At 49.8% G+C, this 13,892-nt stretch overlaps 2 protein-coding genes across 2 annotated transcripts in view; one reads left to right on the forward strand and one right to left on the reverse strand.

The window, feature by feature from the left end:
- Il9r (interleukin 9 receptor) overlaps positions 1–4,935 on the reverse strand; it is a 10,545-nt gene extending 5,610 nt beyond the window's left edge. Inside the window, exon 1 of the mRNA XM_021213793.1 lies at positions 4,896–4,935. Coding sequence (XP_021069452.1) covers positions 4,896–4,923 — 28 coding nt within the window. The 5' untranslated portion in view covers positions 4,924–4,935. The remainder of the gene's footprint in view (positions 1–4,895) is intronic.
- Positions 4,936–10,346: 5,411 nt separating this feature from the next.
- Positions 10,347–13,688, forward strand: Snrnp25 (small nuclear ribonucleoprotein U11/U12 subunit 25). Its single transcript, XM_021213598.1, has 5 exons — positions 10,347–10,595; positions 11,750–11,840; positions 12,364–12,469; positions 13,050–13,124; positions 13,395–13,688. Exons 1-5 carry the CDS (start codon positions 10,554–10,556, stop codon positions 13,450–13,452), a joined length of 372 nt encoding a protein of 123 aa, XP_021069257.1. The 5' UTR covers positions 10,347–10,553; the 3' UTR covers positions 13,453–13,688.
- Positions 13,689–13,892: the final 204 nt, after the last annotated feature.

Raw genomic sequence — 13,892 nt, forward strand, 5'->3', positions numbered from 1 at the left:
GTGTCCTGTGGACAGGACTGCACACACCTCTCAGCTTCCCTGATTAGCTGAGGTGTCCTGCGGACAGGACCGCACACATCTCTCAGCTTCCCTGATTGGCTGAGGTGTCCTGCGGACAGGACTGCACACACCTCTCAGCTTCCCTGATTGGCTGAGGTGTAGAGAAGCCCCTTGGCTCAACCAACCAAAGGCTGGGACCTTCCATGCCAGTTGTCCCCTCCCACTCCTAGGCTCTGACAGCAGCATGTCCACACTCTCATGCCACCCTCCATGTTACCCTAGGCTCTGCCACACCTGCACTTTCAGGCTTGCTTCTTTTTTGTCTTTTTTTTATTATTATTATTTTCGTTGTAGTTGTTGGAGGGATATTGAGCGGGTTTCAGACAGACTTTCTATGTGCATCTCTGGCTGTCGTGGAATCACAATGTAGAACAGGCTGGACTTGAACTCAGAGATCCTCCAGCCTCTGCTTCTTGAGTGCTGGGATGCTGGGGTTAAAGGCATGAGCCACCACACCAGCTCTACCTAGGTTCTGACAACTGTCATGTGAAAGGCTGTTCATTCACAATGCAGAAGTGGCGTCACAAAGAGGGCCAGGGCTCTTCTCTGGGTCACAGGGCAAGCCTGTGTGCATTCTCTTCCCCATTACCCCTAAAAGAGGCTCATCCCAGAGTTCCGTCCTGGAAACACAGGCAGCAGGTGTCTAGACAACAAGCTGCCTGTCATCCACTGTTCTCAGCTGTCTCAAAAGAGAGCGAGCCCCTGAGCCCCGAGAACCCCGGGGAACCACAAGTGGATGGAGACCAGAAGCTAAGTCTTAGGAAGTGCCTGGTTACATGATTCTACTGAGGCCCTGTCAGAAGAGTCATTTGCATCTACAGATGGCTCACTGATAGCCTCTGAGCAGGAAACAGGGCCACCCTGGTTATACAAGCCTGATTCGTGATAAAGAAGAAGGAAGCACATGCACAGAGACCACAGCACTGGCCTTCTGGGAGCCGGCACCGCCTCCGCAGACAGCTCTCTGACCCACCTACCCAAAACCCGATCTGCACAACCTCAACACAGACTTGTGTTAACTTCAACCTGCCACCCAGCAGCCTGCCTGTCTGTACCTCTAGACAGCCCCATTAAGGCTTTGTCCTCCTCTGGGATAGAACACAGAACCTGGGTCACCAAGGGCATCAAAGCTGAGCTATCCGGGCAGTGTCTGTCTCCTCTTGGGATAATTATTGGCAAAGTGGGGATGAGAGTCCCAGCCCGGTGCTAGAGCATATGAGAGCAGGGTCCCCAAGTGACAGAACTGGAGAGAGGATTAGCACTGTCACCATGTCCAGCTGAGAACCCACAGTCCTCAGGGATAACGTTGCCACCACTGGAGGAAACCAGTTCATGGCAGTATCAGGCTGACCCGTGAGCAGATGGCTTGAGAAGAAGGGACTGGGGTGACTCCCAGCCCAGTGCACCCCTTTTCTAGCCAGGGTTAGAGGCAAGTGCATCAGAGTTAGAAATGGCCCGATTCAATCTGATGCAATAAAGCCATCATGTGGGTGGAGAGCACTTCCATCTGCACTGGGTGACTCGGGGAGGGTGGGGTCACCATCTAATGATGAGAAAACAGAAACCCAGAGAAACCGGAGACTAAATCAGCACATGACTCTAGGCTCTTCTGTTTGGGGGAGGGGTCCCACCAACTGAAAGCAATGTGTGAGTCCTGGGGCTTGACCTAACAAATGAGGCCAAAGTCTTGGGCAGCATAAACCTCTTTCTCCCTGGCAGTCGACCACCATGGGTTTGGACAGACCACTGACAGGGGGTACTCCCTACCTTGAGAGACAGACCTTGGGCCAGGTGCTTAGGACAGAGGTAGACAACCAAAGGAATACCCACTGGTCCTTGAAGAAGCTGGGCTGGGATAAAAAACATCTGACCACATGTCAGACACACCAGGCCATAGAACCACGTGAGAAGCTAAAGAGAGCAACACCCACCATCTTGGGATAGATGCTCCTGGCATGTAGTGCTCCCTGGCATGTAGTGCTCCCTGGCATGTAGTGCTCCCTGGCATGTAGTGCTCCCTGGCATGTAGTGCTCCCTGGCATGTAGTGCTCCCGTGAAGCTCCCACCTCTGCCCAGCAAAGGCTTTTCATTTTCACAACAGGTCTGAGAACATAGCCCTCTCAGCCTCTCCCAAACAAAACCAATGATAATACAACAACAACAACAACAAAACAACAACAACAACACAGTTGTGGAGGTAAGAACTCTACAAGGAGTCGCAGCCAAACCCTGCTGTGTGTCTGTCTGTGTGTTTGTGTGTCTGTATCTGTGTCCACTCATGCAGGAGGTACTGTAATACCCTGAGCTACACTCCAGGCCCTCTTTTGTACTTTTTATTTTGAGACAGGGTCTATCCTGGTTAATTTTGTCAACTTGATACAAGCTAGAGTCATTTGGGAAGAACATTTCTCAAGAAAATACCTCCCTAAGATTTGCCTATAGCCAAGTCTGTAGTACATTTTCTTGTTTGGTGATTGAAGTGGCCCGGCCAGCCATCCCTGGGCTGGGGGGCGGAGCAAGTCATGAGGTACACAAGCCAAGAGCAGCTCCTCTATGGCCCTGCATCAGCTCCTGCCTTGACTTCCCTTGACGATGGACTTTGATGTGGAAGTGTAAACAGAATGAACCCTTCCTCCCTGGGCTACTTTTGGTCACAGTGTTTTAGCATAGCAATAAGAAACCTAATGAAGACAGGGTCTCACTAAGTTGCCCAGGCCGGCCTTAAACTGCCTTAACCTCCTAGATAGCTGAAATGGCAGATCTGTGCCATTGGCCTGGATCCTTCTTATAACTTTTTTCTTTTATTTTTTTCTAGGTTTACTTATTTCCTATTACGTGTATGAGCATTTTGCTTGTCTGTATGTATATGTACCACATGTATGCCTACAGATAGCTATGAGCTTACTATGTATGTGCTGGAAACTGAACCTGGGTCTCTTCAAGAACAGCAAGTTCGGCTGGGCGTGGTGGCGCACGCCTTTAATCCCAGCACTTGGGAGGCAGAGGCAAGTGGATTTCTGAGTTTGAGGCCAGCCTGGTCTACAGAGTGAGTTCCAGGACAGTCAAGACTACACAGAGAAACCCTGTCTCAAAAAAACCAAAAAAAAAAAAAAAGGCCCTGTGCACACTGCACATGCACCTACCAATCGAGTTACATCCCCAGGTCCTGCTTCCTATCTTGACAGGATGGGGGAGCTCCCTATTCTCCTGCCCACCCGCAAAGTCCACAGAAATGGAGGAGGCTGCTCTGTGAGTGAACCTTGTCCAGCAGTGGCTTCTCTCTAGAGGTGGAGACAGCAGTGTAGCCGCCCTGCTTTCCAGAAGTATCAGGGGCCTGTGACATACACAAGCTGTGCCAGGAAATGGGGCTGGAGGTGGGCACAGGATCCAGCTTCCCTTCAAATGCTGGCAGACCGTGAGGTCCTCTCTAGAACCAGGGGGATCCCCGTGCTATGCGCGGGGTGTGAGGACATTGATGAGCTGATACAGTTGGATGCTAACAGCCTGAAGGATGGGGCCAGCAGACCAACTGGGCGAGGACAAGGACCAGAAGGAGCAGAGAAAGATGCCCTCAAAAGCACCCTCCCACACACCGCCTGCAGAAGAGGCAACTAGAGGGGTAGATATCTGTGGTGCTGTGGCTGAAGAGGCTGGATCCAGAAGTGGTGGACGGATCAGGGAAGAAAAGAAGGATGCGTCTGAGAGCAGAGGGAAGTGGTTGGGGTGGGGGTGGGGAGTTCCTCCTGGCACTGTCACTCTGCTTCTCCCTCCCCCTTTACCCATCCTAAAGCACTTGCCCATCTTCCAGCCCAGCTCCCTTGCCTGACAGGAGGATTGCATTCAGGCTCAGCCAGCTCTGTGCCCCTCAGCACCCGAACAAGCAGCCCTGCCTACGGACAGGACTCAAGCAGATGAACTGACACTGTATACTTGCAGGGTGGGTGGGTGGGTGGGAGGGAGGAAATGGTGCTCCAGTGCTCCCTCAGCACCGGCCACCTTGAGGAAGTGCCTGCCTGCCCTTGCCTTGTGCTCCCTGCACTAGCAGGGGCCTCCCCGGGGCCACTTGCAGGCAAAGCTGACTAAGCCTGCCTGCTGGCTAATCCAGGGTGAGCACCTGATACTGTGAGTCTCTTGCACCAACCCAACTCCATAATAAAAATGCCCCTCCCACCACCCACCGCCCACCAAAGCCACCCCGCCTCTGGTGGTGGTATCCATACCTTTTTCACCAGAGTGGGTTTCGTGGGTTATAATTTAATCCTGGGAGGCCGAGCCCTGGCCCAGAGGATTGGTGTCAGAGGAAGATCAAGGTGGGGGATACAGGGGGAGTCCCCGCAGAAAGACCTTCTGAAGCTCAGAACCCAGAAACAGAGTTCTGCTTATCTACACATGCCCTCCCCTTCCAAGCTAGCCTTCTGGAATTCCACGAGTACACATGGCCTCCCAGAGCCTCTCCTACCAGGAAGTTTTCAAAAGATCTGGGGGTTTAGAGAGATTTTACCAACCCTGGGCCTAAGCGGTTAGGTTTTGTTCCCCCATATGAAGCTCAACCATTGAGGGAGCAAAGCATCTTCCATAACACAGCCTTGGCCCCTTCCCTTTCCTGCCTGGGGCAAGGACATACTGACGGAAAGACAACCTTACGGCCCCCACCGCAGCCCTGAACACTGCAATTTCTCTTTTCATGATTATCTCTGGAAAGATACCATGTCTGGGAGATATTCAAGACCAGTACACCAGACAATCAAAGGAGGGTGATGTCACCCACATTGCCGAGGACACAGTTCTCTTGCCTCCTCAAGTTCACGTCAAGGGGGCCGTAAATACAGACTCACCTTCTGCAATGCATCTTCCCAGGGCCATGGAGAGTCTCAGGCAGCCCCAGCCAGGAGGTGACTTACTGCCAACTGTCCTTGGGTGCACTGCAAAGCCCCTTACCTGATCCAGGAGATAAGAGCACAGAGACTCTCAGCAGGCTGACATGGCCCACCCACATCGAAAACCACAAGACATCACAGAGCTACTCTCCTCCACAGAGCACAGAGGTGCCTGTCGCCACCTGTTGCAAGCCAGAGGATGGTGAGGAGGGATACACTCCCGTTCTGTGACACTGAACACTGACACACATGGATGGCAGACATTTATCTCCTGAATGACACATCCTCCCGGGCAATGCCACAGGGTCAGCACAGGAGGCAAGGACGGAGAACAGAGCAGAGCTTAAGCAGAACCCTGCCTAGGGTTTTCCCCTTCGAGGTTTTTCTGAGACGAAAGCACTGGCAGTCACTGAGTTCTAAATATAAGAAGAGACTAAGTCAAGGAAAACCAGTAACGCATCATGATGGTGCATGCCTTTAGTCCCAGCACTCAGGAGGCAGAGGCAGGCGAATCTCTGTGAGTTCGAGGTCAACCTTGTCTACATAGTTGGTTCCAGGACAGCCAAGGCTATGTTACACAGAAAAACCCTGTCTCAAAGCAACCCCCTCCAAGAAGAAAGGAAGGAAGGAAGGAAGGAAGGAAGGAAGGAAGGAAGGAAGGAAGGAAGGAAGGAAGGAAGGGGACTGGAGAGATGGCTCAATGGCTAAGACCACTGACTCCTCTTCCAGAGGTTGAGTTCAATTCCCAGCAACCACATGGTGGCTCACAACCATCTGTAATGGGATCCGATGCCCCCTTCTGGCGTCTCTGAAGACAGCTGCTGTGTACTCAGTGCAACCCTGTCTCATCTATATGTGTGTATACATATATGTGTACATTTAAGTCTTCTGTTGATCTTAAAAATTATGAATGATTAACATTATATTTGGGGGGGGTTGTTTTGGTTTGGTTTTGGGTTTTTTGTTTGGTTTGGTTTGGTTTGGTTTGGTTTGGTTTGGTTTTTTGAGTCAGGGTTTCTCTGTGTAGCCCTGGCTGTCCTGGAGCTCATGTGTAGATGAGGCTGGCCTTGAACTCAGAAATCCACCTGCCTCTGCCTCCCAAGTGCTGGGATTAAAGGTGTGCACCATCACACCCAGCAATGATTAACATTATTATTTTTTTTTAATGATTAACATTATTAAGGCTGTGGATTCTGCTCTATTTTTCTGGAGACTGGTGATTTTTATATTTTTGAGACAAGATCTCTAGATCTACTCTACTCATTATGTACACATACAGGTGGCAGCACACACCTGTTATCCCAGTGCTCTGAAAACTGAAGCAAGAGGATGACAAGTTCCAAATCATCCTTTGTCACCCATCTTTAAAAAACAAAACAAGGGTCTGAGGCTGTCCCTGAGGCTGGGATTGTCACTTGGCTGGAAGCATGCTTACCCAGTATGCTTGAGGCCCTGCTGCAATCCCGAGTGCCACATAAAACAGATGTGGACCATGCTTATCGTCCCAGAACTCAGGAGGCAGGAGTGAGCTTCAAGCCAGCCCAGGCTAGAGATCCTGTCTCAAAAATACAGAAACAAAAATCATAATTCTCCAGGAAAAAAAAATCAGAAAAATATTAGTCATTCATAATTTTAAAAATAAAAACAAGACTATTAGATATAGAAAAAAAAACAGAGCTGACTGGACACTGATGATAAACACCTTTAATCCCACGGTTTGAAGGCAGGAGCAGGCAGATCTCTGTGAATTCAGGGGCCAACCTGGTCTACAGAGTAAGCTCCAGGACAGCCAGGACTGAGAAACCCTGTAGTCCTGCATGTGGGAGCCAGAGTCAGGAGGCTGAGAAGTGAATATTATTCTCCTCTACATAGTGGCCAGCCCGGGCTACAAGACCCTGTCCCGAAAATAAGAAAGAAGAAAATGATTGAGAAAGATAAGAGGAATAAATCATACTTGAAGCACTCCAGAGTTTAATGTAAATGTTCTTCAAGGACTACACTCCTTATTATTTTTACTAATTACTATTGGTATCACTAGTTTGTTGCTTCTTGAAACCTCAGTATGTAGGATGAACAAAGCTGTCTGAGCTCTCATTTCGTTGATCAAATGAGTCTGCATCATCGCTGCCATTTCTTTTACTTCCTTTTCTACTGCTCATCGCCTAACACACCCTGGGATTTTTATGTAAGAGAGGTAGAACACACATGGATATCACCCAGGGACTCCCAAGGATCAGAACCAACTGAACCAACTGATCCTTATTCAAGGGGGGTATGTAGTGAGAATTTTGGCGTTTTGAAACACAGAAGCACTATAACAATATGTTTTCATTTTAATCGAAAGCGTGGGACTGCTTCGGACTGTCCGCAGCGGCTGAGCGTGATTTGCCTTTGCTTTGACAGGGCTGTGGTTTTGCCAGCTGCAGGTGCTTTCTGCGAGTGTGTGACATTTAGAATTATGGGGGCTTTTCAGAAGGTGTATAAATGGTAGGACCCTGATTGAGGGAATTCTGGTTGGCTGGTTTGTGTTGGATGCTGTTGATTGTGTTTTGTTGTGGTTTATCAAGTAGTTATGTGCGAAGAGACGAAAAGGAGAAATCAGATATCCTGATGGCCAAGATCAAACTTGCCCCAAGGACCTCAAAGTCCCTAGTCAGCAGGAAGTAGTCTAATGATATCATCACTCCCTTTCTCCTCTCCCCTCTTTTCATTCCTACCTAGTGCTAGAGGGTTGAAAGGGTGGAAGAAAGAAGAACTCACAAAGCAACCAAAAGTCAAGCTACACGGATACTAGGTTTGGCTTGCCTAATACCGTCCCAGTATTCGAACAATGGCTGTCTGCACAGGCTGAGAACCTGGTAGGAGCTCAGTGGTCCAAGCTGGACGCCTTGGCAGTTCTGTTCTGGTGCTAACGGCCATGAGAATTCCTAGAGAACCACTTATCCTCAGTCCATTTGTAAGCTGAAGAAGTTGAGTCCCAGAATTGTGGGAGGATAGCCTGAGTGCTGACAGAACAGAGTTGGTAACCTTGCCAACAAAACACAAAAGCAAGCAGGCAAAAGCAAAACCTTTCCCCTCCGACTGCTTTATATTAATATCTAAGCTACCAGGAGAAGACTTGACTCACACTCAGGGTGAGTCTCTCCGTTTCAATTAATGTAATCAAGAAAATTCCAGATGCCAGAATGGCCAAGTAGCTAAGGAATCAGATTTAAGAAAGTCCATCACAGGGATGCCTAGAAGTTGACCCATCTAAATAACCCCTCGCAGATGCACCAGACACTTGTCCCACGGGCGATTCCCTGTCTTGTTGACAGTCAATATTAAGTCCACCCCTTGTAAACTTGACACCCAGACACACGTCCTTATGTCATGCTTAATTTCCAAGTGAAGACAGATTCATAATTTTGCCTAAAATAACTAACTGAGCACAACCACAAGCACACTTCTCTACCCTCAAAATAGGCCAGAGTCCCTGTAAAGCTTAGTCTTTTAGTGTCCCCAACGGCAAACATAATCATGTTTGCAAGGCTTAGTAACTGATGCCCACTCTGGTTCACAGATGTGTATGCATGTGGGAATATGGGATATAGAAATATAGATATAGGTATGAGGTAGGATGGAAGGACATGAAAATCATGGTGGCCTAGGAAGGAAAACATGGGAAAGGAAAGATTTGGCTTGCCTTTTCTGATAAAGGCAGAAAACTTGACATAGCTAATAAAGCCAGAATTGCCTGAAACAGTACATTTGAGAGAAGATATCTCAAATAAAAATATCAAAGACAAGAAATAAATTGTGCTTACTATTAATCTATACTGTAGATTTTCCTTTATTTAATTATTTGGGAGAGGGGGATTGAGACAGGGTTTTTCTGTATAGCCCTGGCTGTCCTGGAACTCACTTTGTAGACCAGGCTGATCTCGAACTCAGAAATCCGCCTGCCTCTGCCTCATGAGTGCTAGGATTAAAGGCGTGCGTCACCACGCCCGGCTAATTCTTGTTTTGAGACAGGGTCTCACTATGTAACCTGTTCCTCTTACTTTCTTCTTTATGTCTGCTGTGCAACTCTCGTGGGCTTAAAACCCTTTCTCCTGCCTCAGTCTCTCCAAGTGCTAGGATTAGAGGCGTACAACAAGCTTGGCATGGCAGTTAGAGTTTTAAGTAGGATAACCATCATTGAGAGAGGGAGAGGGAGATTAAGAGAGGGAGAGGGAGATTGGGAGAGGGAGAGAGAGATTGGGAGAGGGAGATTGGAAGAGGGAGAGGGAGAGGGAGAGGGAGCTGGCTGCTGCTCTTCCAGAGGGCCCAATTTGATTCCTAGCACTCACACGATATTTCCCAGTGCCCAGAAGAAATACACACCGAAAATAACCCATACACATAGGATTTTTAAAAATGAGACAAGTGATTAAAGTAGCTATCCAGGGAATGTGACAGGAGCAAAGGAAAAAGAAAACACCCACAGTGGTGCCTACACAGCGTCCTCATAAGAACAGTTGTTACAGGGACTGGTGGTGTAAAAGAACACGAGGACTGGAGATCGGCACGTCCGCCCTGGACAGCTCCAAGGACCACAGGTCTGCCTAGATTTGTTTTAAGACAGCTTCCCTCTGTAGTCCCTGCTCTCCCATACAGACCTAGCTCTCAACTCAGAGATAGAGATCCACCTGCCTCTGCTTCCTGTGTACTGAGATTAAAGGTGTGCATCACCACGCCAAGGCTTCACCTCACTTTTATTCTTATTATTATTTGTGTGTGTGTGTGTGTGTGTGTGTGTGTGTGTGTGTGTGTGTGTGTGTTTTGGAGTTGGTTTTTGTGTGGGGAGGGGGTTGTTGGGGTCTTTTTGGTTGGATTTTTGAGGGTTTCTCTTTGTAGCCCTGGTTGTTCTGGAACTCACTCTGGCCAGGCTGGCCTCGGACTCAGAGATCCGCCTGCCTCTGCCTACCAAGCGCTGGGATTAAAGGCGTGCACCATCATGCCGGGCTTCCACCTTACTTTAAAGTGGACCTTTTAGGCCACTTTTTGGAATGGAGCCCGGGGCAGAATCTCAAGTGACTGCGACCAGGCTGGGGCACGGGAGTGGCAACGACAGGCCCCAGGCAGCAGGCGGCGCCCGCCTCCCAGCGTGACCTTGTTGGGTGATGCTGTACAAGGAGACAGGTGTCTTGCGCGAAACGATAGCAACGCTGCCTTCCTTGACAACCAGGCCAGACTGAAGACCTGCTCAGCAGCGGAGGACCGAACAGCACGTAGCTCCCGCGCCGCTCGCACCACCAACGCGACCTGCTCTATCCGGCCAATAGCCTGCTGTCTGCACGCTCCCAGCCTCCCGAAGACTCGCACATTTCATTGGCTACCGGAACCACGCAGTATACCATTGGCTGAGCTATCCCGTCGGGGCGGGGCACAATCACTGCGCACGCGCCTTTTGCCTGCCAACCTGGAAGGCGGGACGGATTGGAGGAGCGCCGGAAAGCTACACTAGACTAGTAGCTGGCAGCCCTGGAGGACCCGGAGGCTGAGGGTCGGCCGGAGGTGCCCGAGGACGACGAGGACGATGAGGAGACATTGCCCCATTCCGAGGCTGTGGACGTGTTCCAAGAAGGTCTCGCCATGGTGGTGCAAGACCCGCTGCTCTGCGACCTTCCGATCCAGGTGCGAGACAGGGCTCTGGGGTGTGGATGGGCACTGGTGGTCCCACCAGCGAAAGACGCTTCTGCGCGTACGCGGAACGCTTAGGGTAAGGAGCCCCCAAACTCTCCCTCTTAACCGAGAAGTTTGAATTAAACAAACACTAAGATTTTAACTCAGGATGAGTGTGAGAAGTCTTTTCCTTCTGCCTGAAGCTTCAATATGCGTGACTTAGTTATTTAATGTATTCTTTAACCTTGCCAATCAAAGGTGTTTTTATTTAAAGTCTGTGTGTGCACAGAACTGGGAGCCAAACCGAGAACCTTTCGAATGCTAAATAAGTGTTCTATCACTGAGTTACACAACTTTATTTGTACTTCCCTCGGTGTTTTATTAAAACATCTCTTGTCTGGCCAGACCTTTAATCTCAGCACCCGGGAGGCCGAGGCAAGGGAATCTCTGTGAGTTTGAGGCCAGCCTGATCCATTCAGAGCTTCAGACCAGCCAGGGTAGCGTAGTGGGTCTCTGCCTCAAAACAAACAAAAGACATTTTGTTATCAAAGGTTTAGGTAGCTGGTCAGTTGCCCCCTGTCCTGCCTCAACATGGACCTGAGGTACAGGCCTGGAGCCTCTTGATACAGTACTCTCAGGATTGCCAGGCCCAGTGTTAATTGAAAATCCTAACACACAATAGGTGTCTTAGTCAGGGTTTTACTGCTGTGAACAGACACCATGACCAAGGCAATGCTTTTTTTTTTTTTTCTTTAAAGTTTATTCAGTACAACATAATCTCCAACTTCACTGAGGTGGCTGACCACGTGGACTCTTATAAGGACATTTAATTGGGGCTGGCTTACAGTTCAGAGGTTCAGTTCATTATCATCAAGGCGAGAACATGGCAGCATCCAGGCAGGCATGGTGCAGGAGGAGTTGAGAGTTCTACATCTTCATCTGAAAGCTTCTAGCAGAATACTCACTTCCAGGCAGCAAGGATGAGGGACTTAAAGCCCACTCCCATAGTGCCACATCTACTCCAACAAGCTACACCTATTGTAACTGGGCCACACCTTCTAATAGTGCCATACCCTGGGCTGAGCATATGCACACCATCACAGTATGCAAGCTTGGTTCCCTTTGTTGATCTGGTATTAAAAGAATTGGCGTCTCCACCTCCCTAGGTTACTTTAGAAGAGGTCAACTCCCAGATCGCCCTGGAATATGGCCAGGCGATGACTGTCCGTGTGTGCAAGATGGATGGAGAGGTAATGCGTAAGTACCGTTGTCTTAGTTACTTTCTCTTGCTGTAAAGAGACACTGCAACCAAGGGAACTTATAAAAGAAAATGCTTGTAGGGGCTTCTGGTTGCAAAGGGCTACAGTCCAGAACCAACATGGCAGGGAGCATGGTAGCAGGCAGGCAGATGGCCTGAAGCAGAACTGAGTTTAACATGCTGATCACAAGCATGAGACTGAAGGGGAGTTCATTGTAGTGGTGTGGGCTTTTGAAACCTCAAAGCTTACCCCCAGTGACACACCACCTCCAGCAAAGCCACGCCTCCTAACCCTTCCCAAACAGTTCCACTAAAGAGCAAACATTCACATATTTGAGTCTGTGGGGGACATTCTTATTCAAGCCACAACCATGCTTCTCTCTTTGAGCCTGAGCTGTCACATCAGCAAGGAATTAGCGGAGAGCTAGTCAGTGAGAAACTCAGACCATGCCTGGATGTGCTGGGACAGCCACCCTTGTGTGGCCACCCACAGGGTTCTTCTCCGTGTTTCCATGGTTACAGCTGTGGTCGTCGTACAGAATGCCACAGTCCTGGACCTAAAGAAGGCTATCCAGAGATACGTGCAGCTCAAGCAGGAGCGGGAAGGCGGCGTTCAGCACATCAGCTGGTGAGTGTGCCAGAAGTGCTTTCCCTGTGCCACTCCTGGGCTTGCCTGGAGGCTCGAGAGGGACGCAGCTTTCAGCTCCTCATGTGTGTCCCACCAGTACCCCACTACCAGTGATACGGTGACAGTCCCATGAGAGTTTTCCGGTGTTAGAATGTGACAATTCTGTTTCTGAAAGTCCTGCCCCAGTGGTCCTTTCCACACGTGCCCTTTCACTGACATGGCCCTACCCACACTGCTGGGTAGCCTCACTTGGAGACACCTGATGTCTTAATGTCTCCCTAGTTATAGATGGTATATACCTACCTGTCAGTGGCCCCTTTCCTCTTCACCAGGGGGCTGTTGGTTCTGACTCTCCTATCAGATCAAGTATTCTGTTATCTGAAATCCCTATTTCATTAGTAAGATATGTCCAGAGCCTCCTGCAACTGCCCTAAGCCTGCATCATGTAGGGAAAATGTCCAGAAGGGGAGTATAGCTATCCTGAGTGCCCTAGGCTGTACGCTGCCAGCCTCTGTCATGCCAGCCACTCAATTCACCCACCTGCGCTGGCATGTTCATCACCCCAGTCCCCTCCTTGCAGGTCCTATGTGTGGCGGACATACCATCTGACCTCAGCTGGGGAAAAGCTCACAGAGGACAGGAAGAAGCTCAGAGAGTAAGTCTGTAGGTCTCTGGCCCATCGGTGGTACCCTGTGCCCACCAAATGCCTATGGTAAGAGGGTCCCTGGCCGGATTGACTGTCCAGTGGGCATCTCCTTGAGCCTCCCATGAACTGCGGGGCAGAGAAACAAACTCTGCTGCTCTCCCAGCAGCCCGTATGGAGGTGGGAAGAGTGTGGCCATCCTCACTTGATGGTTCCTGATCCCTCCTAAGCTCAGGTGAGCCGTCTGCAGCTTGGACACTATGACCTTCCTATCCTTTTCAGTTATGGTATCCGGAACCGAGATGAGGTTTCTTTTATCAAGAAGCTTAGGCAAAAGTGAACAGCAGACACGGTGACCTGACCTGTCCCAGCAAGACTGCGCCCTCCGCTTGACCTCAGGGTGTTGGGTAGCTGCATCCTGGGATGTCCAGGTGGAGCTGTCAGCGTGAGCCCTGAGACCCTCAGATTGTGGAAAATTCCTCTGACCTTTAACTTGCCTTGAACTTGGCCCGAAGTTCCTATGTGGTTGTGGGCCTGGCTTATAGAATAAACACTTTTGCTTTGTGTCTTGTAAAACTGAGAAAGCCTTAGTACTCTGTATGGGTGGGCTGGATCTGTCCCGTACCAGAGGGAAGTGAGGGCAGAGGCTGGTGTTAGGGAGCATATAAGTCTCAAGGGCCACACTTAAGCACTGGGACCACACTGCTCACCTCTCCTGCTATGGCCTCCCAGCAAGGAGGAAATCGAAGCTGAGCAGCTAGCTTTGTGTCTGCTGTGGGG

The sequence above is a fragment of the Mus pahari genome, chromosome 14 (genome assembly GCF_900095145.1).
Source record: "Mus pahari chromosome 14, PAHARI_EIJ_v1.1, whole genome shotgun sequence".
NCBI classification, from domain to species: Eukaryota; Metazoa; Chordata; class Mammalia; order Rodentia; family Muridae; genus Mus; species Mus pahari.